At 46.2% G+C, this 23,915-nt stretch overlaps 1 protein-coding gene across 1 annotated transcript; it reads left to right on the top strand.

Annotated features, from left to right (window-relative positions):
* The first annotated feature begins 1,260 nt into the window (after positions 1-1,260).
* ACAT1 (acetyl-CoA acetyltransferase 1) lies at positions 1,261-22,376 on the top strand. The gene is made up of 12 exons (XM_083609225.1): positions 1,261-1,417; positions 3,720-3,767; positions 5,283-5,400; positions 6,097-6,192; positions 6,981-7,081; positions 8,127-8,270; positions 16,866-17,016; positions 17,486-17,581; positions 17,835-17,948; positions 18,662-18,726; positions 20,986-21,143; positions 22,025-22,376. The coding sequence occupies exons 1-12, from the start codon at positions 1,382-1,384 to the stop codon at positions 22,143-22,145; spliced, it is 1,248 nt and encodes a 415-aa protein (XP_083465351.1). The 5' UTR covers positions 1,261-1,381; the 3' UTR covers positions 22,146-22,376.
* The last annotated feature ends 1,539 nt before the right edge of the window (positions 22,377-23,915 follow it).

The raw sequence follows: 23,915 nt of genomic DNA, 5'->3' as shown, positions 1-23,915 counted from the left end.
AAACTTCAGTTTTATTGCCTAATCTTCTTTTACAACCTGTACTACGACTCATTGGAGTCCACAGTGTAATCTTCTGTTTTCTGTATTGCAGTAAATGTCGATAAAACATTTGATCATCTTAGTGTTTTTTAAAACAAAGCTTTTAGGCTGGGTCCAGAAGGCTGGTTCTGACACTCCTGAACAAAACAAAACAGGAATTTGATGGTATCCAAGGCAGTGTTAGATGTGTGTGTTTGACTTAATGAGATTTAATTCCCAAATAAGTATACCTAAAACTCCACGGGGCATCAGAGTATGCTTGTATAATCACTTGTATAGTCACATGCTGAAAGTCACTTTACTGTCACATTGTAAAAATCCAGATTAGAGCAATACCTTTCTTAGGCCAAAAAAAGGTCACAAAATAGTGTGCAAGCTTTCATGTTCCCCAGAACTCTTCACCAGACTAGTTGGGGGGGAGAGTGGTAAGCAAAGCAACTTTATTGCCAGTTCATGTTTGGTTTGTGCACTTTTGTGTAAATGCTTTTTCTCATTTGGTGCCTCTTGTGTGTGTGTGTTTGGTGTATGTTGTGCTGAGAACTGAGAACTTGCTTTGCTATTGCACATTTGTGGCAGTGGGAGCAATAGTGAATGCTTCCTCTTCAAACAAGGTAGCTCAGTCGGTGAAGCACGAGACTCCTAATTTCAGGGTTGTGAGTTTGAGTCCCACGTTGGCTAAAAGATTCCTGTGTTGCAGGGGGTTGGACTAGATGACCCTTGTGGTCCCTTCCAATTCTACGATTCCACAATTCCATCCCAGCCTAAACTGTCTACATTCCTGCCTACTGTGTTCAAAGCACATTCGAAGCACATTCCTTCCCTCAAAGAATTCTGGGCACTGAAGTTTACTCTTCCCAGAGTTACAATGCCCAGCGCCCTTAACAAACTACAGTACCCAGAATTCTCTGAGGGAAGGAATGTCCTTCAAGCGGTTCACTTTGATGCTGGGAACTGCCAAGCCCCTCCTTCTCAACCAAGGATAGTATGTCTTCCTTGCCCTTTCCCCAACCTCTACCCCTTGTCCAATGAGCGCCGCTTATTAATTCCAACGCCCCCTCCCTCGCCAATAGCACTGCTCTCTAATAGCCACGCCCACTCCTCTTCAGCCTCCAGTAGGATTTCTCCCAACTTGGACGCGCCCTCCCTTCCTCAGACCTGAGGCACAGAATCGAGGGCAGGGGATTAAACGGCGGGTCCGCCCTTGGGCTCCTATTGGTTAGGTCAAGGGGTGGGCGTGCCCTTCTGAAGGTGACGGCGGCGGCTCTCGCGCTGCCTCGGAGGTCCGTTGCTGAGGGAGCTGAAGGGGTTCTGAGGTGCTGCGGAGGCCGGCGCTAGAGCGAAGATGTTGGGCGGGCGGCAGGTGCCGAAGACGCTTCGGGTGAGGAGGGGAAAAAATAGGCCAGGCCGGGGGGGGGGCGGCGGGTTTGGTTATGGAGGTCCCGCTTCCCCCTGACGGACGACCCGGCCGCCTTCCTTTGTCCTCCGCGCTTCCCCTCAGGGACAGCTGAGCCCCCCTGAGGTGCAGCGGGCTAAGCGGCGAGCCCCGCCTCCCTTCGCCCTTCCCTGCGTCAGCGCCGCGTGCCTCTTAGGCCGGGCCTGCGCGCATGCGCCAGGACGAGCCCACCTGAGGTGGCAGTGTCTTGCTTGCCTGGAGCGAGCCGAGGAGACCCGTGTTCGAGCGCTCTGCTGTATTTTTTCCTCTCCTAATAAATCCTTCCTGAGAAACGCTGATCTTATTGTTGTTTGTTGTGGCCTCCCCCGAGTTTTGCTGCCCTTTTTTAAAAAAAAAGTTTTTAAAGGATGTCTCTCTGTGCATAATGTTCCAAAGGTGATTTGTCTTCTCCTATACTGAAGTGATATACAGTAGTACCTCAGGTTACATACGCTTCAGGTTACAGACTCCGCTAACCCAGAAATAGTACCTCGGGTTAAGAACTTTGCTTCAGGATGAGAACAGAAATTGCGCTCTGGCGGCGCAGCAGCAGCAGGAGGCCCCATTAGCTAAAGTGGTGCTTCAGGTTAAGAACAGTTTCAGGTTAAGTACGGACCTCCGGAACAAATTAAGTACTTAACCCAAGGTACTACTGTACTCCCAAACTCTTTGAATTCTAACACACACACACACACACGCGCACACACACACACAGTGTAGTGGGGATCAAGTTGCAAGGTCACATCACTCCCCGTCCACTTCCCCCGTGACCGCCTGCTTTAAACCTTTAATGTTGTTAACTGTTGCATTTAAAATAAAAAATAGGGTCTTATTCTGTGGTGGCATTGGTACCTAGGGTCATGGACATTTGCCAGGGCCTACTTACAGTCCTGAAGCTGAGGCTTCAATACTTTGGCCACCTCATGAGAAGAGAAGACTCCCTGGAAAAGACCCTGATGTTGGGAAAGATGGAGGGCACAAGGAGAAGGGGACGACAGAGGACGAGGTGGTTGGACAGTGTTCTCGAAACTACCAGCACGAGTTTGACCAAACTGCGGGAGGCAGTGGAAGACAGGAGTGCCTGGCGTGCTCTGGCCCATGGGGTCACGAAGAGTCGGACACGACTAAATGACTAAACAACAACAACAACTCCAGTCCTTGCAAAAGCAGACCCTGCAAGTTCCCTTGTGGAAGGCAGAAGCTAATGTCTGGGGACTCAATTGGCCACAGGTGCTGGAGATGGGAGGCCCACGGAAGACAGCCTGCCCAGCACCCCAATAATCTGAAGCTAGACCTGCAATTTACATGCTACTGTATCTCTAGGCAGGGCCTAATTCTTGCTCTGTGGTTCCCCTCTTAAAGGTAAAGGAGCCCTCTGGAGCAGAGATAGCCCAATATACTTTGTTGCTTGAGACAGAAATGCCAAAAAGCAGATCTGCTTTCCTCTTTCTGCAAATGAACATGAGGAGGTATGGTCCAGCAGAAGATGTAAGGGGTCATCTACAGGAGAACCTCCTGGTGGAGTTTGCCTTTTTTGGATAAAATCTTCCCTCCATTTTGCTGTCCTCAATGATGCTCAAAATCTGCTGCTGTGGTGGTTGTCTCATGGTGTTTATGCATCTAATATCATTCATAAGTTACGTTTGTATCAAGGAGCAATGGCCCCTTTTAAAACAGCACTCCTCTGGAGCGCACATGGAAGCTGCTGAAAACAATAAACCTGGATCCTCATCTTTATGTGCGACTGCTTACTGTGGCAAAAGTTATCTAAATAGAGAGGCTAAAACAGAGATTAAAAACTGCTCAGTGTGTCTGTCAGAGTTTGTTAACCTAAATGGGCTAAAGGTTATAGGATCAAAAGGGTAAATTACCAAATAACATAGCTCAGCATCACTGACTTGTTTTGCAATAGGAGTGTACAATATTGCAATATTGTTTAACTGACAGTTATTTTAAGCATCAGGATTTTTGTAAAGGTATATTGCTTGAAAATTATTTGCAAAGTTATGACAGTTGTTGTTGCCCTTTTCTGCCTATTCACTTCTGGAAGTATTTCAAAGAGTAGCAAATGCTGCTGCTGCTGCTGCTGCTAAGAATAAGAATAGTTCTAAAGCTTCAAAGTATTAAGAAAAACAAACAAGTGTATTTAAGTAGCTTGTTTAAAATATGTTAAATGGAAAAACACAATATTTTTGAATCAGTAAATCAGATGTTTTTGCACTTACTGAAAAATAAACTCTTTTTTCAGATGTTAACTTATGCAAGCAGAGGCTACTCATCACAACGTGGCTTAAATGTAAGTATCAATTGTAACAGGACTTCAGGTATTTGCGATGGCAATACCATACTTTGTCCAGCTCTACAAGACCATGTTTTTTCAAACAGTGAGCTGAGATATATTAAGTGGATTAAGGGCCAGAGTAGGTGTGATGCCAAACATATCACTTCCTGATGTGCCTTTGGTTTTAAATTGCAAATGAAACATATTAGGGGTGGGGGGATTTTTGCCAGGACTATGGTGTGCAGGGTTTTCTAACTCGTTCCTCATCTGCTGTGGTCCTGACAAAAGATGCCTGGCCCACATAGATGCATTTTCGTTTTAGGAGGAACTATTGGTAGCAATGCAAGCTCTCCTGCTGGGGCTGATAGTGGCCAAGGGAGGAGAATTCTCACTGGGACCACAGCCTAGGGCAGAGTTTTCCGAACTTCATGTTGGTGACACACTTTTTAGACATGCATCATTTCACAACACAGTAATTCAGTTTTACTAGCAAACCAGAGGTTAAACTAACCCCTTCCCCGCATTCGCGCAACACACCTACACACTGCACCTACACACTAACATGTCTCTACATATAGTTTGGAAAGCTCTCACCTAGAGGCTAAGGGTTAAATCGGATTTGCTGCACACCACAGCCTTACAAAACACTCTACCATTCCTCACTTCGATTAGGAATTAAAAAGCAGTGCATTCAGCATCCTATCTAGTCTGACCCTCAGAATGATACATGTCTATCTATGTGCATACTTGAAAAGGTTACCTTGCTTCATGCATCTGATAAAGTGGGTTCCTATCCAAAAAGTTGTTGTTGTCAAAGTGTGTGCCATAATAAATAGATTCTAGGATGCCATAGAATTTTGTTGTCTCACTGCTGCAAATAACTTGTGTTCTCTTTTGAAATTGTCTAAGTAGACTGCCTATAATTTGGCCTACATGGGTTGTTACAAAACCTGCAATGTAGTTTCCCCCTCTCTCAATGTTTTCCAGCACTAGATAATATTATTTATATTATCATGCTGTCTGATCCACCTACTCACTCCCTGGCAAAAAAGAATAAGTAGGAAGTTCTCCCATCTGTATGTCTTATTTCCTTTAATTATCAGCAGTTGTACAGCCTTCTTGCTAAGCTATAGCAACATATTATCTTTGAGTAAAGAGACATACCAATTAACTTATTTATTTATTTTTACATTTATATCCTAGCTTTCTTCCAAGGAGTTCAAGGTGGTTCTCCGTCAGTTTCATCCTTGCAATAACCCTGTGGAGTAGGTTAGGCTGAGAGACTGTGGCCCAAGTTCACCCATCAAGTTTCATGGTTAAGGGGACTAGAACCCTGGTCTCCCAGGTCCTAGTCTGATACTCTAACCACTACACAACCCGTCATACAGGAATAACCAGATGTTTCTGGAGCATACACTTACTTTGATAACTGCTAAGTCTAATCTTCCTAATTAAAACAGAACTTAAGACTTGAGAATATACCTTTCTGGGGGTAACTGTCATAATCGTTGCAATGGTTTTGTTTGTTAGGAAGTAGTAATTGTAAGTGCTGTCCGGACACCCATTGGCTCTTTCCAAGGATCCCTTTCATCACAGCCAGCCACTAAACTTGGTTCCATTGCAATTAAAGGTGCAATTGAAAGAGCAGGTAAGTCCGGACTCTGTTCAGAAGGTTTTGTGGAACAGGGTGGGATGGGGATGGATTGTTTGGAAAATATTCACCATCTCTTCTGATCCAGGTTAAATAGCAGCTAGTGTCTGTTGTAATCACCCCTTGCCACTTTGCTATTATGCTGGGACAAGTTAGCCACTAAGTATTCATGCTGTTCTTTAAAGAAATCAATTATGCATGTGCCCAAGGTGTATCGGTAAAGTATGTCATCCTTTTTAAAGCGTGTCACACTCGGTCTGCTTTTGAGCAATTCTTAGTCCTCCATTGTCATTACTCTGCTACCCTCTCCCCTGGTTTATTCTCAGTTCTGACATGGTTCAAGGATGATTTATTGCAAACCTGTCCCATTTTCAGTTTTGGATATTTGCATTCAAGTGAGTAACCCAGGGACTAAAGCAATAGTGATCAAATTTGTACAGCAAACATTGTGCTAAGCTTGCAAAACAAGTGGTTTTGTGTAGAGGTTCTGAGCTAAAAGCAGGGAGAGCTGCAATCTAGATGAGCTTTTTAAGGACTTAACTTTGCTCCTCAGTTTTGTCCATAAACAAAAGCTAAGTGGCAGCTTCAGCATCTATTTCATTCTTCTTACCCAGATGTTTCTTTTCTCTCTCATTCTATGAGCATATTATCACTTTATGCTTGGAAAATGCCTTCTCTGATTTTTGCCATTAGGTATCCCTGCACAAGAAGTGAAAGAAGTCTACATGGGCAATGTTATTCAGGCTGGACAAGGACAAGCTCCTGCAAGACAAGCAACCCTTGGTGCAGGTACCAAAACTGTTTTATGGCTCATGACTTCTTAGGGCACAAGTCGTAAATCCAACAAGGCATGAGTAGATTTCCTTTCATGCAGTGGGACTTCTTCTCCCCACACCCGCAGCTCCTTCAGAGCCCCCTGAATCAGGTCCAGTGGGTCTCCCAAACCTCTAGAGTAGATTCTGACGGTGTGCAGGGAGCTACAGTGGGGGAGAAGGTGAAGCCTTTTTCACTAGCACAGAGATGACATTGGATACAACCCTCAATGAGTAAGATTCACCGCTAAATTATAAAACAGGTAAATAACTGAGAAGTATGATTCACATAATACTCAACAAATTAATCTGAGTTTGAATTTTAATCTGAATTGGCCTTCTGTTTTCTTCAAACTGCCATAATCAGAACGGGAACATTTTTTGAGTTACCTTTTCTTCTTTTTCTCCTTCTGTACTTTCACTTCAGCCTAGTGTCCTTAGCATATATGGTGGTGGGGAGGTAATATGTTGCCTAATAACATGCTGCTAGTTTTCTGATGTGGTGAAGTCAAAGGGTTGAATCCCAAAGATAAAATGTTATGAATGGAAGGAACTACCGGAGATGTCAGGAATGGTCTTTCATCTTTATAGAACTGAGACTAGTATGAGAGGACACTACTGGTCTGAAAAACACATGGTATCAGGAAGTCAGTGGGATTCTTTGGCATGAGTTCCTTTTTAATTGATTAAAGCAACTTGATATATTCCATATATGCAGCTGGCTGACAATTCTTTGAAGTTTATTTTTATTTTAACTTGGCTCAGGTTTACCAGTTTCTACTCCTTGCACGACTGTCAACAAAGTTTGTGCCTCTGGAATGAAATCTATTATGCTGGCAGCACAGAGTCTGGCATGTGGGAGCCAGGTAGGAGAGTCAGTATATTCAGAAGACTTGTAAATACGTGGAAATGTATAATCTCTTAAATAGGCTAAAAGCAACTGTTTATAAGAGCAAATTTGCTGGAATCCTTTTGTATGCCTCTGAGAGCTTCTGCTCTTGCAAGATCTTCCTTTAAAAAGGAAGTGTGTCAGAGAGATTTCTTGCCAACTGTAACAAACCACACTGCTTTGATTATTGTGCTGGTATGGCTTCAGTATCTGACTTGTCTATGTTATTTCATGTAACTTTCCAACAGTTTGACTTCAGCCCCGAAGGCACACTCTTCCATTCTCTCTCAATACAAACTATTAACATTTTATATTAAATCTACACAATTTTTGGGGGGACATCAAAAGGATATGCAACATGAAGATTTGCATAACCAGTGGGTGGAAAATTAATAACGCTGTGTGACTATCTGAGGATTTTTATAAATTATTTTATTTATTTATTTAATAAAATGTATACACTGCTTGTTTTTCAATATATTTAAAAAAACCTCAAAGGAAAGGAGACTCCATGGCCCTCCAGATTATGTCAGACTAAAATTCCCATTAGCCCAGGCAGCATGGCCAGTGGTCAGGAATGATGGGAGTTGTAGTCCAACAATATTTGAAGGGCTACAGGTTTCCCATTCCAGTGTTTGTTATTGTGTATGTACCCTTTTGATTGTATGACGAATTGCATTGCAACTTTTTGCCTAATGGGAGACTCAAAACATCATTTAGATCTGAGCCAAGCAATTCAAAGGTGTGGGAGAGAAAGTGAAAGATGAAGGAACCTTTTTCAGGGTTTTTATTTTTCTTGCAGAGGTCATAGTGGGCAGGAAAATCAGTATGCCAACTCCGGGTCTGGCATATTTCCCCCTTTTTTTGAGGGGGGCGTTCTGGGAGAATGGAGATTCTGTTGAGAGAGGGGGAAATCTGCTGTGTCCTAGGCCTTCCCAGGGACAGTAGTATTGCACTCTTCAGTATTTTGTTTTCATCCTCCTTGTAATTTGGAAAAAGCTGTATATAATTTGTTGAAACAGGACGTGATGGTAGCTGGTGGAATGGAGAGCATGTCTAATGTACCCTACACAATGGTCAGAGGAGCAACGCCTTATGGAGGAGTAAAGCTTGAAGACTTGATTGTAAAAGATGGTTTGACAGATGTTTACAACAAAATTCACATGGTAAATACAGCTTTTAATGTCTTGCAAGTTTCGTGGCAGCCTATTTTTGTTGTTCTGTTGTTTTTTTAAAAAGTTCTCTTGGCAAATAGGATGTTCAGATACTTTCCTGATCAAAAGCCTACAATTGTTGAGTTTAGGAGCTACCCCCGCCACCAATGCAATGGCCAATCCAGGAGATCTTTTATTTGTTTAAACACCATCTGTCCCTGGATAGTGAACTTATGGATATGCAAAATAAAAATAAAAAATAAAAGTCTCCACCCAATCTATAAGATATCTGCAACTGAGAAAGGAAAGGAACTGAAAACACTGTGTGTGCAATTGCACAATATTAGGGTTTTGTTCATAGAATTTTCCGGCGAAATGTCCTGGAAAATCCAGACTTATGGCAGCCCATGCTGACAGTGTTAACAAGCCATTTTTTCCCTCAGAAATGGCTCAGAAATGTCAAATTTATTTTTGCTCAACCACCTTGGGCAAAACTTAAAAATGCTCAAATAGGTGAACTGCTTTTGATCAGCTAGAAACTGTTGCTAGGAGATTCTGGATAAAACGCTGACTGTACAAGCTTATCTAGTCCATACAGACCATAGGATTCTGGACAGAGTTTACAATCTGGTGAAGGTCATCTGAAAGGTCGAGAACTTTGACCCAGAAAGGAATCTAGAGGGTATTTTCCAAGTCCACTGACCCCATCCCCAAATTAGTATTTGATAACAACTTGTGTTAAAAGCTTTAAACATTCTGTGAGTGTTCGTGGTATAAATTACACACATATAAAAGTCTGCTTATGTAGTTCAGTTGCTGACTATAAGGTATGGGAACCCTGAGCCATGAGCAGCTAACTGCTGGGAAATTAGGACTACATTCCTGTTTCAAACTTACTTGAGTCCATCTCATGCCTTGTTACACTGCCATTTCTACGGGGAAATATGCTTGGTATATATTACCCCTGCTATGCAAAAATCTCCAAATGAATCCAAACTTCAGTATCTAAAATCCCTGGTAGACGACAAGGATCCTGAGATCACATTAAGGGTAGCCAAATTCTGTGCTGTCAGAGACTGCCTCTAGGTCCCGGCTCACAAAGGACCAACGCTAGCCGGTAGAACGGAATAAAGTCTTTATTGAAGTATAGTTTCCATTTCCACATCTTAGCGTGCGTCTCTACGTCTATTCCCTAGATCGGCGAAGTCCCATCTGAATCTCCGCCTCCTGTACACCAGTTCAAGACCCTAGCCTTGCTCCACCTTTTGCGTCTCTCCTTTCGCCTCTGGGTCCTACCACCCCCCGGGGTTCCTTCCTTCCTGGATGCCTCGGATGCGGACCCTTCGGATTCCTCCCCCTCCCTTCGGCGGGCTTTAGGACCTGGCTCCCTTTCCGGGCTGCTCATTGCGCCTCCCTCTGGTACATTTGAACTTGGCGCGCGCGCTCTGTCTCCGACCCTCCTCTCTACCGTTTCCTCGCTCTCTGACGCAGGCGTGGCTGCTGCCGGAGAGCTGCCTGTCGCTGGTGCCTGGAACTCCTCCCCCCTGCTGCTCTCTGGTGGAGTAGCTGGTCCGGATTTCCAGCTGCTGCTCTCTGAATCCCCTCTGGTCCCTTCTTCCTGGGGTGCCCCTCTTGGTAACCCCCCAGCTCTGCCCACGGGAGCCCCTTTCTGTGAATCCTCCGATTCGCTGGACAGACTTAGAGATCTCGGACGGCTATCATCGCTAACCTCTCCTTCCGATTCCTCGCCATCCGTTCCCTCTGCTCCTGAACCCCTGACATCCATCCCCCCCTCGAAGCCCCCCCTTCCCCCCTCCCCTCCTTCCGGTGTGGGTTCTGGGTGCTCCGTCGTGGCAGGGGTGAGTGCCGGATACAGTTCTTCCCTCGTGTCGTACATTACATCGGGCAGGTCTGGCTCGTCCTCCGTGCGCTCGTCGACGTCGATCTCCTCTGCTTCCATCTCCCTGCCTTCGTGTTCAAATCCCACGTCCTCCCCCAACACGTCCATGTCCATCTCTCCCCCGTTCCCCTCTGAGGGTGATGCCTGCCAGGGACCCCCCAGCCACTTCCTGCGCCACTGCTCCTCTGGTTGATTATCCCACCAATAGGAGCGGTCTGAGGCAGAACCCGAGGGTGAACCTTCCGGAGAGCGTATGTGTGGTGCCGTCTCCTCGTCCGAGTCGAACCCCTGGAACGTGCTGCCTGAAAGTGTGGGTGTGAAGAGCCAGTCATCGAAATACTCGGCTGGCATGGGCCTGTGTGGGAAAATGGCATGGAACTCTTCCTTGAGAAGAGGCTCGTCCAAGGCATAGCCCGGCACCCAACTGTTGGCGCTGGCCGGGGTATCCTCTCTGGCAAGAAGGTATTCTACTCCCTCTTCCCCCCATCTCGAGTCTAAAATCTCTGTGGCTTCGTTGATGCGCTCCCCTCTTGGCGACCCCCTCTCCCTGGGTCCTTCTCTGGGCGGATCTGGTGCTGTGCCTGGCTCGTGAAATCTATGCGGTGCTTTGTAGGGCGTGAGCACCGATCTATGGAAGACCGGATGCATTCTGGAACCCTCCGGAAGCGCTAACCGGAAGGCCACTGGATTGACCTGTGCCTGGACTTGGTAAGGCCCTAGCTGCTTATGCCCTAGCTTCTTCTTGGCCAACGATCTGGTCGGCACTGCTTGCGCTGCTAACCAAACCCAGTCTCCCACCTGTATGTCTTCCCCTACTCTCCTGTGTCTGTCAGCCTGCAGTTTGTATGCGTGCTTTGCCAGTTCCAACTGCCTCCTAAGCTGTTCGTGGACTTCCTGCAACTCTGACGCTAATTCTTCCGCTGCCTGCGGCTCCCCCTCCCCCACTCTCTCTAAACCTGGGAAGGTTCTGGGATGCCTCCCGTTGTTGGCGAAGAACGGCGTCACCCCCGTCGACACGTGCTTCGTATTGTTGTAAGCGAACTCTGCGAGGGGCAGGTAGTCCACCCACGTGTTAGGCTGCTGATTGGCGTAGCATCTCAGGTACTGCTGCATGATGGCGTTGACCCTCTCCGCTTGTCCGTTGGTCTGCGGGTGTCTCGCCGACGCTAGATTGATCTTGACGTTCAGGATGCCCATCAACTTTTGCCAGAAGTTCGAGATGAACTGCCGCCCCCGGTCGGATAGAATAGATCGTGGCAGACCGTGGACCTTAAACACGTGGTCTATGAACAGTTTGGCGGTCTGTTCTGCCGTGGCCACCTTCGCACACGGAATGAAGTGTGCCATCTTGGTAAACATGTCCACCACCACAAGCACTGCCGTCTTTCCCCTCGAACTGGGCAGATCCGTGACAAAGTCCAGGGCCACCCGTTCCCACGGCTCAGACGGCGTCTGCAACGGTTCCAGCAATCCCGCCGGCGGTTTGTGCACTGACTTGGCTCTTTGGCAGGTGTCGCATCTCGATACGTAATCCGCTACTTCCCCCCGCATCTTGGGCCACCAAAAGTCTCTGGTCACTAGTTCTACAGTCTTTTCTCTGCCAAAGTGCCCGGCAGTGGGGGCGTCGTGTAGCTGCTGCAGCACCCTCGCGCGGAGGTCATTCCCCGGCACGTAGAGTGCTCCCTTGCGGATGAGCAAACCGTCTCTGATCTGGAACTCGTCGTCCTTCACCGTGCCCTTGTGCACCTCCTCCATCTTGGCTAGCGCGAAGGGGTCCTCCTGCAACGCTCGACGTACGGCGTCCAGATCCACGGTCGCCGAGGCGCAAGCCCACGCTTCCGGTGCGAAAATGTGCTTGGCTGCCGACGGTGCCTCCTCCTCGAGGTATTGCGGCTTTCTGGACAAGGCATCCGCCATGATGTTGTTGTCACCCGGGATGTACTCTATCTTGAAGTCGAAGTCCGCGAAGAACTCTGCCCATCTAATGTGCCTCTGATTCAGGAACCTCGCCGTGCGCCAGTACTCTAGATTCTTGTGGTCCGTGCGGACCTGCACTGTGTGTCTGGCTCCGATAAGGAAGTGCCGCCACGCCTTGAACGCTGCATGGATGGCTAGCAACTCCCTGTCCCAGATGGTGTAATTCTGCTCCGACTTGCTGAGCTTCCTTGAGTAGAAGGCGCACGGCCTCCAGTCCCCCTGCTGGTCTTGTTGCAACAGTACAGCTCCCACGGCTCTGTCTGAGGCGTCTGTCTCCACCCTCATCGGTCTGCTGGGATTCACATGCAGCAGCTGCTCCTCGGACGCGAAGAGACGCTTGAGTTTCTGAAAGGACTGCTCCGCTTCCCCCGTCCAGAGAAACTTCTTCTTCTTGGAGCTGAGCGTGTCGGTGATGGCCGCCGTTTGCATAGCGAACCCCTTGATGAACTTGCGATAAAAGTTGGCAAAGCCGACAAACCGCTGGACTTCCTTCCGATTGCGCGGGCTTTTCCAGTCCAATACTGAGCGAACCTTGGCGCTGTCCATGGCGAGCCCCTTGTCCGACAGTTTATAGCCCAGGAAATCCACCTCCGTCACGTCGAACTGGCACTTCTCCAGCTTGGCGTACAGCCTGTGCTCCTTTAGTCTCTGCAGAACTTCCCTGACATCCCTCTCGTGCGCCTCTCGCGACTCAGAAAATATCAGGATGTCGTCCAGGAAGCATACGCACTTCTTGTAAAGGAGTCCCGCCAACACGTGATGCATAAAGGCTTGAAAACAGTGAGAGCCATTTTGTAATCCGAAGGGCATAACTCTGTATTCGTAGGTGCCCAGTGGTGTGAACATGGCCGTCTTCCACTCGTCGCCCTCCCGCACACGAATCAGGTTGTACGCGCCTCGCAGATCCAACTTGGTGAAAACGCGTCCTTTCCTTACCGTCGCGAGCAGGTCGTCTATTTTGGGCATGGGGAAGGACGAGGGCTTGGTTTTCGAGTTCAAAATTCGAAAGTCCACTACAAGCCTCTTCTGGGGCGTGTCTCGCTTCTTCACAAAGAATACTGGGCTGCCCCCTACAGCTTTCGACTCCCGGATGAACCCGCGCTTCAAATTGTGGTCTATGAACTCCCTAAGTTCCTGCAGTTCATCCTCAGACATGGAATACAGTTTCCCTGTTGGCAGCGTTGCCCCCGGCAGGAGATCAATCTTGCAGTCATAGGGTCTGTGGGGGGGCAGTTTGTCCGCCTCCTTCTCGCAGAAGACCTCCAAAAACTCCTTGTACTTGTTGGGCACCGCTTGCACCATGCCTAGGTGTAGCTGCGGTGCATCCTCTCGCCCCTCTCCTTCCTGGCAGGTCTGGATGCAGTGCGCTGCGCAGTAGGAAGAGCAGAAGGTCAATTGCCGCTGGTACCACGCTAATGCCGGGCTGTGCCTATCCAGCCAACTCATGCCCAACACTATGGGCGTGTCCGACAATTGGGTGACGTTGAAGCTGATGACTTCTCGGTGATTCCCAATTTGCATCACCATAGGTGGTGTCTGCTGCACCACCTGCCCCCCTAGCAGTTCCCTGCCATCCACTGTGACCACGTTCAGGGGCAGTGTGGCTGGCAGTAGCGCTATGTTGTGTTGTTGAAGGAATTCCAGTGCGATAAAGTCCGCATTACTGCCAGAGTCAATCGTAATCGGCACTTCTAAAGTGAGACCACTGGGCAGCTGGAGCGATGCGGTGAGCTGCACCACTGGTTTGGGCGGGAGGGGATCCGTGGGCTTCAAAATCTCTGGGGACTTCTTCACTGACTCGCCTGGCTGGCCCCCAGTGCTTCCGTTTCCCTGCCGTGGTTCACTTTGCTGAGTTGCTCCCATTACTGTCATTGAAGCTGCAGTGTGCTTGTGGAGCCTCTGGGGACACTCTTTCGCCATGTGCTTCGAACTGTCACAGATGTAACACTTCCTGTTCCCTCTAGGCTGCTTTGTTTTGACTGCTCCCGGTGTTAAGGCTCTGGTGGCTGAATGAGCTCTAGCACCGCCGATCTCCATTGGCTCCTCCCCCCCTGCTTGCGGAGGCGTTGATTGCGCACGCGCGACATCCCTGGGCAAGAGGGAGGGCACTCTGGCTGGTGTGCGTCCCCAACGCCCTTCTCCTCTGTCCCAAGGGCGGTCCTCCAGCCTCACTCCCACTGCAAGCGATCTGTCCACCACTTCCTGGGTGCTTTTGGGTCTCTCCCCCCGCGCTATCTCATCCTTGATTTGGGGGTTCAATCCTTCCCAATAAAGATCTCTAACGGGGGGGGAATCCTTGTCCCACCCCAAGGCATTGACCAATGCAAAAAAGCGGGAGTGATACTGCCTCACGCTGGCTTTCCCTTGTCTCAGCTCAAATATGTCCTTACGGGCAATGTCAATGTCTATTTTCGATAGAAAGCAAGAATCCATCGCTTTAATGAATGCAGCTGAACTCTGGAGCGCTGGGTCCATATCTCTCCACAGATTGCGCAGACATGCTTTCGCCTCTCCATGCAAATGAGACAAGATAAACCCCACTCTTTCTTGCTCATCTCTAAACTCTTTCTCCAGCAGTTTCAGCGCAAACTGCACGTCTGCTCGGAAATTGGGGTACTGCTGCAAATTCCCATCAAAGTGAGATACAATGCTGCCTCCAGTCCTTCCCAACCCGATTCCCTCGGATCTGGAACCCGTTTGTGCCTGCTTAGTAAGCACTTCCAACCTGGCTTGGAGATCTCGGCATGCAGCAGCCGCTTCATCCTCTCTTTTCCTGGAGGCGATTATCTCTGCGCTGAGCTGCGTTACCGCTTCTCGCAGGGAAGCAATTTGCTCTTCAGTAGACATGTCGCTTGACTTTTGTGAGCTCCAAAGGCACCAGTCCTCTTTCCTCCCTGCTTCGCTCCCCACACGCCGCTTGAGTCAAAGAGAACTGATGAAAACTTCTGGGAGATGGGACTTACTGTCAGAGACTGCCTCTAGGTCCCGGCTCACAAAGGACCAACGCTAGCCGGTAGAACGGAATAAAGTCTTTATTGAAGTATAGTTTCCATTTCCACATCTTAGCGTGCGTCTCTACGTCTATTCCCTAGATCGGCGAAGTCCCATCTGAATCTCCGCCTCCTGTACACCAGTTCAAGACCCTAGCCTTGCTCCACCTTTTGCGTCTCTCCTTTCGCCTCTGGGTCCTACCACCCCCCGGGGTTCCTTCCTTCCTGGATGCCTCGGATGCGGACCCTTCGGATTCCTCCCCCTCCCTTCGGCGGGCTTTAGGACCTGGCTCCCTTTCCGGGCTGCTCATTGCGCCTCCCTCTGGTACATTTGAACTTGGCGCGCGCGCTCTGTCTCCGACCCTCCTCTCTACCGTTTCCTCGCTCTCTGACGCAGGCGTGGCTGCTGCCGGAGAGCTGCCTGTCGCTGGTGCCTGGAACTCCTCCCCCCTGCTGCTCTCTGGTGGAGTAGCTGGTCCGGATTTCCAGCTGCTGCTCTCTGAATCCCCTCTGGTCCCTTCTTCCTGGGGTGCCCCTCTTGGTAACCCCCCAGCTCTGCCCACGGGAGCCCCTTTCTGTGAATCCTCCGATTCGCTGGACAGACTTAGAGATCTCGGACGGCTATCATCGCTAACCTCTCCTTCCGATTCCTCGCCATCCGTTCCCTCTGCTCCTGAACCCCTGACATGTGCGATTGCCATAAAACTTAGGGAACAAGCTGTGCTAATGATTAAGGCCTTAAATGATAATTTTAGGTTATATTTTAGTGACTAAGTTTTAATTTATATATATTTTAACTGTTGCTGTATCTATTGTCCCTGTTATATCTAATTGCATATTCAAATGTATCCCTATCGTGTTTTATGATTTCCTTGATACTGTATGTGGACTGGAACTAGTCTGTCACCGAAATAATAAATTCATTCAAGTCTATTTCTTTTTTTTAAAAAAGATTTAAGCAGATGTAATCCACTTCAGTTGTGCAAACCTAAATTTCCCGGTAAGCAGTTGAATACCCCCTTGCAAACTACCGATAGTCTGGAGATGAAGCTACTGAATCTAATGGGAATCAGAAATTGTGAATACAAACCAATATCTTATGCCTAAGATTTCAGCAATGCTGTTGAATTTAGTGCGACTGGCACTGTGGTGTGTTCTGGCTGGCAGTCTTAGTAAATTAAGAGATAATCTGGTCCATCTCTGGTGTTTCATTTGCATTCAGAGTGAGAAGTCGGGGAAAACAGGATGATACAGGAATCCACACATGTACATACAAAATGATTTGATCAGTTTCCTAAGGCTGCAGCCGTGAACAGTTATGTCACTTAGGCTGCAGCCCTACTTGGAAGTAAGTTCCATTTAGCGCAATGGTAGGTTCACCTTTAAATGTGAATAGAATCAAATTTCTCCCCCATCCCTAGTTATCCCATGACCTTTGCTTAACACTCAGAAACCACAAAGGGTCTTGCTTCATGCTGTTTCACTGGAAAAGCTAGCACAGCTTGTTTCAGGCAGCAAACAAACCAAGAAGCTTGTGAGTTGCATGGTTTTTTGTTTGTTCCCAATGTCTAACAGTCACAAACGAAATGGGCAGTTTCATTTCAGTTGATTTAAATTTATTAATTCATATTCGAGTCCATTAAACTCAAAAGTGGGGATTTTGGCGATGGCACAGCTGATCTACACAAACCTGTCCAGTTTTTAAAATGACTTTCAGTGATTTCCTGTCTGCCTCCCCAGGGTAATTGCGCAGAGAATACTGCAAAGAAGTTTACTATATCACGGGAAGATCAAGATGCCTATGCCATAAAATCTTACACCAAAAGCAAGGAAGGTTGGGAGTCGGGAGTTTTTGCAAATGAAATTGTCCCAGTTACTATTTCTCAGAAAGGTAGTATAATTTCATATATAATACCTCCCCACCTTCTGTTTTATGATAAACTATGTACTGAAATGGTATAAAATGTTGTATGTATTCTGGCAAACATAACTTGTCTATGAAGTGAAGACTGAACATATTTTGTTTCTTTTTGCTGAAATAGAGACTATTTCTGTTTACACCCCTATCCCCATATTAAGCTTTTTGGGGTTTTTTGACCTTCCAAGCTGCGGTTTGAGTTTTCTTTCTGTGTCCCTCCCCGCCCAAAAAAGGTTTTGTGGCCTGCTCGGAAGCCTATCTGCCTTTCCTCCCTTTCACAGGAGGCATAGGGCAGTGTTGGAGCAAGAAATGAGACAATGATTTGAAGCACACTTAACTGCAGCCTTTGCATGTTCTACTGTTCCTTGTGAAATTAGGGAGTGCCAGCTGTCCAGCCACAAAGAAGTCTGAAATTGTTTAACTAATTAAAGTCTTATTTTAGGGAAACCAGACACAGAGATTAAAGAAGATGAGGAGTACAAGCGTGTTGATTTCAGTAAAGTTCCAAAACTGAAGGCCGTTTTTCAGAAAGAAAACGGTAAGCTCGGAAAAAAGTGATGCCTGGTTTTTAATGTAGTAAAAGCTGGCCAGATTGCATTTTTTATTTAAACATACCTGCATTTCCTTCAGTGAAATGGTTTATATGGATGTGTGTTTTGATATAATGCCAGCCTTGTTGATTTTGAATTGCTGTATGTTGTGTGGCCAGCGTTTTGAATATGGATTGATGTAGGCTGGAATTTAGGATGTTACTGAGGAATGCACTATATTCACATTGCTGCCTCTTTCAGGAACAGTAACTGCTGCCAATGCCAGTACATTGAATGATGGAGCAGCTGCATTAGTACTGATGACTTCAGAAGCAGCCAAAAGGCTGAATGCTAAACCATTGGCTAAAATAGTAGGTAAGAATCTTCTTGATTTCTAGTGAAATGTTGAGAAATGCTTGATCCTGACAGATAATAGGTTAGACTGACTTCGTTTTAGGTAAGGGGACCCCTGACCATTAGGTCCAGTCGTGACCGACTCTGGGGTTGCGGCACTCATCTCACTTTATTGGCCGAGGGAGCCGGCATACAGCTTCCGGGTCATGTGGCCAGCATTACTAAGCTGCTTCTGGCGAACCAGAGCAGCGCACGGAAACACCGTTTACCTTCCCGCTGGAGCGGTACCTATTTATCTACTTGCACTTTGACGTGCTTTCGAACTGCTAGGTGGGCAGGAGCTGGGACCGAGGAGCGGGAGCTCCCCCCGTCGCAGGGATTCGAACTGCCGACCTCCTGATCGGCAAGTCCTAGGCTCTGTGGTTTAACCCACAGCGCCACCCGCATCCCTGACTTTGTTTTACTTTGTCTTTTATCAGCAGGTTAGGTTGAAAGGACTTTTTAACTGAATGGTAGCAGTCATAGCTTGACAATTTGCCAAACTCGAGAGAATTCAGGGGCCTTTGGGATGTCTCAGCTGTTCCTCTAACACTGCCATGCTTACATCTTTAAAAGCAATAATGTCCAGAATTTTGCCAGAGAGGCTGTAAGCATCTATTGCAGGTACCCTAAATGCTGCCATTTATACCAATAATGACATTTTTCCTTTCTGCTTCACATTTGCTCTTTTGCAGGTTTTGCAGATGCTGCTGTTGATCCTATTGACTTTCCAATTGCACCAGCACATGCAGTTCCTAAGGTAATCATTTTATAGCATTCCCCTACCTTCAAATTAAAATTTTCCTCAAGGCAGGCTCTCTCATATTTATCACAGTACGTCAAACAGTAATACTTATACTTCAGAAGTATTCAGAATATTGGATAATGCCAATCAAACATGGAAGGTTTCTCAGGAAAATTGGCTTCCAGGTGGAGAGATCAAAATTAGAAACAGAATTGTTGGAACCCAATACTAAGAATTTGTCAAGAATGTATAACTTGCTGTTGAAATGGAATACACAGGATGAGATGGTTAAATCAGCTATGATTAAATGGGCACAAGACATTGGTCATGACATTATGTTTGCTGACTGGGAACAGTTATGGACTACCGGTATAAAGTTTACGGCATGTAATGCCTTAAGAGAGAACATTATGAAAATGATTTATAGGTGGTACATGACCCCAGTCAAGCTTGCAAAAATCTATCATACGCCCAATAATAAATGCTGGAAATGTAATGAAACTGAAGGTACCTTCTACCACCTTTGGTGGACGTGCCCAAGGATCAAGGCCTTCTGGGAAATGATCTATAATGAAATTAAGAAGGTCCTTAAGTGTACCTTTCATAAGAAACCAGAGGCCTTTCTCCTGGGCATGGTAGGCCAATTGGTGTCAAGGAAAGATAGGACGTTCTTTATGTATGCTACAACAGCAGCAAGAGTTCTTTTAGCAAAGTATTGGAAGACACAAGAACTACCCACGCTGGAAGAGTGGCAGACGAAGGTGATAGACTATATGGGACTGGCCGAGATGACTGGCAGAATCCGCGACCAAGGAAAAGAGACGGTGGAAGAAGATTGGAAGAAATCTAAAGTTTATCTTAAGAACTGTTGTAAAATTAATGAGTGCTAAAATGTCATGGGTAATGTAAAACAGAATTGCAGTGACAAATAATTGGGTAAGAGAAAAAGGATTAAAGAAAGTGAATTATAAGTAATTGAAATTAGGGGTTGCTGGAAAAGTTTAAAACAGGGATGCAGAAAAGGGAGGTATGGGGAAGTCGTTGAAATAAGGTTTAAGAAAAAGAGGTTATGAAATTATACGTGTTTATATGTTTGTTTGTTTATGTATTGTCAGTTGTATTGTGTCTTAATATATGTTGGAAAATTAATAAAAATTTATATATAAAAAAATAAAATAAAGCTATTGCAAAATGAAAAAAAAACAAACATGGAAGGTTTCTTAGAAAGCTTCTGCCAAAACCATAATGTAACTTGCCTTTGAATCTTCTCACTAGGTTTTTTTTTCTATTGGCCTTTGTACTTTTATTTTCTTTTTTGGTGTTCACTACCTACTGATTGAGGGACGCGGGTGGCGCTGTGGGTAAAACCTCAGCGCCTAGGACTTGCCGATCACATGGTCGGCGGTTTGAATCCCCGCCGCGGGGTGAGCTCCCGTCGTTTGGTCCCAGCTCCTGCCCACCTAGCAGTTCGAAAGCACCCTTAAGTGCAAGTAGATAAATAGGTACCGCTTTATAGCAGGAAGGTAAATGGCATTTCCGTGTGCTGCTCTGGTGCCGGTTCGCCAGAGCAGCTTCGTCATGCTGGCCACGTGACCCGGAAGTGTCTGCGGACAGCGCTGGCTCCCGGCCTCTAGAGTGAGATGAGCGCACAACCCTAGAGTCTGTCAAGACTGGCCCGTACGGGCAGGGGTACCTTTACCTTTACCTTACCTACTGATAACAAAGTGGTTTTTTAAAATTGACCTGAAAAGCAAAATATATTTATTTGAGTAAAACGTAAATGTTAGATGACATTTCTCAGCAGCACTTAAGTAATTTAAGTGGACAATTAAATAGGCGTGTTACTCCAGTTGCTTTACTGCTTGAAATCTACATTTCACTCTTATGCTAATGCTGGTATTTTAGCATTGTGAAACACTGAACTACTTAGCTTGTTAATATTGAATTCTGAAGTATCTCAGACCTTAGATTTGATCAGAAACTGGTACACATGGATTTTGTAATACAAGGACTGGGTTTATTCTTTTCTAGAGAAAGTATTTGCTTGAATCCTGACTGCTGTAGGCAGTGGTAATTGTTAGAATTTTTTTCTACCTGACTTGTGGCTTCAAGTAGTTGAAATGTTTATCTTTATGGTTGGATGTCTCTTGAACTACAGTCCCAATTGTGCCAGTGACCCATTTTATATCTCAATTAAAACAGAAGGGCAAGAACCCCCAGACCCTGTTGGTGATAAACATTACCTTTTATCTATGTGTTTCTGTCTTTTTTCAGATACTTAATCAGACAGGTCTAAAAAAGGAAGATATTAAAATGTGGGAAATTAATGAAGCATTCAGTGTTGTTGTCCTAGCCAACATTAAAATGCTAGATGTTGATCCGCAAAAGGTGAACATTCATGGAGGAGCAGTCTCTTTGGGACATCCAATTGGGTAAGTGAAGTAATACATTTGTTTACACAAGAAGAAATTTGTATCTGACCCTCCCCTCCACAGCAAAGGCAAATAATTATTATAGTTTTGGTAACAGTATTTAAATGTAAAAAGGCAGAAAGCATTCCTAGTTCTGATGTGTAAATTTACTTGACATGGTGCATTTTAAGTGCTTGCTCTTGGTACTTTTAAACATGCCTACTCTTATTTAAACTAAAATTATTAATAGTTTGCAATATTCTAAGTGCCCTGCTTCATAACCCACTAGGAAATTAGATTATGTAATGGTGCAGAGAAAGTGTTAGTCATGTAAAAAATCAAACTTCAAACCATCAACACCCTCCTTAACATTTATTGTGTTTGGTAGTGTCTTAATCAATTGATGCAGTAGACACAATAGATTTGGAAAATCTCAACCATGATAACTGAAAAAGTTGTCTCCGAGTCTTGGGACCACAGATCAGAGCATCTAGTTTGGGAACAGGGCGGCTGGGAAAGACCTAAGACAATGAAGAGTTGTTGCTAAGCTGGCCAGTTCTGCATTAGACAGACCCATAGAAAAGTTTATTTTGGATACTTCTTCCCTATTGATTCCATTCCCACATCTCTTGCCCCCCTTCCCTCTTGGCATAGTTTCATCCTAACTCATCCTCCAGGATGCTCAGTGGTGCGTGGTTGTCATAGATTAGCACATGCATGAGACAGGTCTGTCACAAACTACTTACCTCTAGTACTACTCTCTTATGCTTCAGCTAGATATTATTTAGCACTATGCTGATTCTAAGGCACGGGCTGAAAAAGCTGATTTATGAGGTTAAGCGCTAACCTTTTTGCCAATCTATACAACTCAAAACTTAACTAGGGTGCTTTTTCTGTTTTAGGATGTCTGGAGCAAGAATTGTTGTTCACATGGCTCATGCATTGAAGCAAGGAGAGTATGGCCTTGCTGGAATCTGTAATGGAGGTGGAGGCGCATCTGCGATACTAATCCAGAAACTGTAGACTCTAATGGCAAGCCTTAAGGCTCAACTGTCAAATGGCTGTTACAACTATTTATGGAATTGCAGCGCAGACCCCCCCCGCCCAAGCTCAGTCTATCATTGTTTTTAAAAAAACACAACTATTTTTTTTTTTTTACTATATATCCAGTGCAAGTGGTTTTTTTTATACCATAGGGACTATAAAATGTGGGTTAAACTTCAATCAAAGACAATAAATACTAAGTATAGTGGCTGGCTACTGTGGAAGTTTCATTATGTTTTATAATTTTTTTAAAAAATGGCTGTCACAAATCCCTGCTCACACTTACCTTGGCATTCAGAGTATTTCCCCGTGCCCTAAGGAACGTGCAGTCCTCCAAGTCATGAAAGAAGTTTTTGTGTCTTTTGGCTTGGATAAGACAGGGCCTGCACAGCCCTTGTTCAAGCCCCTCCTTTACCTGCACCCTACCATATATATTGTCAGGTGGATATAGCCTAGCAGCTGGTAACTATGCCCATCGGCTGAAAGTTAACTACCCCTGCTATAGTATGCTATCTGTCTGGTGTGGTTTCTCCCAGCATAGCTCTAATATGAATTCACAGAGGGCTCGTAATGGCATGTTGAGGACTGGGTTGCTGTATTCAAAAGCTGATACTACTAGTTATTAGTTGGTTCTACAAAGGATGACAGCAAAAGAAGCAAGTTGGTCTACTTAAATTGACAATTTAGAAAGTATACTTGAAGGAACTTTCAAAAGCTGGGGTGAGATCTAGCATAGCATGAACAGTTGTTTGCACATCCTTCCAAATCTGCAAAGGGTTGGGGAACAAGATACCGTATTTTTCTCTCTATAACACGCACATTTTTCTCCTAAAAAGTAAGGGGAAATGTCTGTGCGTGTTATTGAGCGAATATGTGGTCCCTGGAGCCGACTGGCTCGCGCGCAGGGGCAAAAATCAGATTGCGCGGAGGCGGGAAGGCTGGAGAGGGGAAGCTGCTGCTTTCCTGCATTCTGCCTCAGGGTCTTACTGCCCACCCTCTTCTGTTTTTGGTTGCTGTGTTTGCTCAAACGCAACAAAGAGCAGGGAAATCCCCTGCCCTCATGGCAAGCAGAGGGGAAAGAAAAGGATCGCGTCCTTCCTTCTAATTCCTTCCTAGTCACACTGTGCGCAGGCTCCAGCCCACCCGGCTCAGGTTCCGTAGTGTAGGAGCGCAGCCGACAGCCACCACCTCCTCCTCTCCGTGTTCCAGTGCTGCTGCTGCTGCGTCCAGCATTCTAGGGACTCGCAGGCAGCCGGAAAACATGCAGGTGGGAGAGGGAGAGAGAGAGAGAGAAAGAGGGAGGGAGGGAGGGCTGGCTTCAGTGGGTGGATGGGGGGAAACTTTTGCCTTCCTTTCCTCCCTCCTGTTAAACCCCTCTCCTGCACTGTTAGCCAGCTGCTTCTCCGCACACCCCTCTCATGCTCCTTGTCCCTTCTGTGTTTTTCCTTCCCTCCCCACTTAAAACGTGGTTACAAAGCACGGATCCACATGGATCCTCAGGATCTTGAAATTGGGTCACCCCAAATTCACCATCAGATCACATAGCATGTCCATGGCTACAGCCTGCACCAAAAAAATCACACACCCACTGTTGCCTGGGGCCACAATGGTGCAAAAACGTGGTTACAAAGCACAGATCCACATGGATTCTCAGGATTTTTGCATTGGGCTACCCCAAACTCACCGTCAAATCACATGTCTGTGGCCACAGCATGAAGCACAAAAATGATACACCCACTGTTTCATTCA

This window comes from Podarcis filfolensis (genome assembly GCF_964270895.1).
Source record: "Podarcis filfolensis genome assembly, chromosome: 4".
Lineage (NCBI taxonomy): Eukaryota > Metazoa > Chordata > Lepidosauria > Squamata > Lacertidae > Podarcis > Podarcis filfolensis.
The sequence above is the reverse complement of the archived record's forward strand: the minus strand, read 5'-3'. Positions and strand labels throughout refer to the sequence as shown.

Coding starts and splice junctions, on each gene's coding strand:
- ACAT1 (XM_083609225.1), top strand. CDS start 1,382: ATGTTGGGCGGGCGGCAGGTGCCGAAGACGCTTCGG. Junction 6,193..6,980: donor ACAAGCAACCCTTGGTGCAG/GTACCAAAACTG, acceptor AACTTGGCTCAG/GTTTACCAGTTTCTACTCCT. Junction 17,017..17,485: donor AGTTACTATTTCTCAGAAAG/GTAGTATAATTT, acceptor GTCTTATTTTAG/GGAAACCAGACACAGAGATT.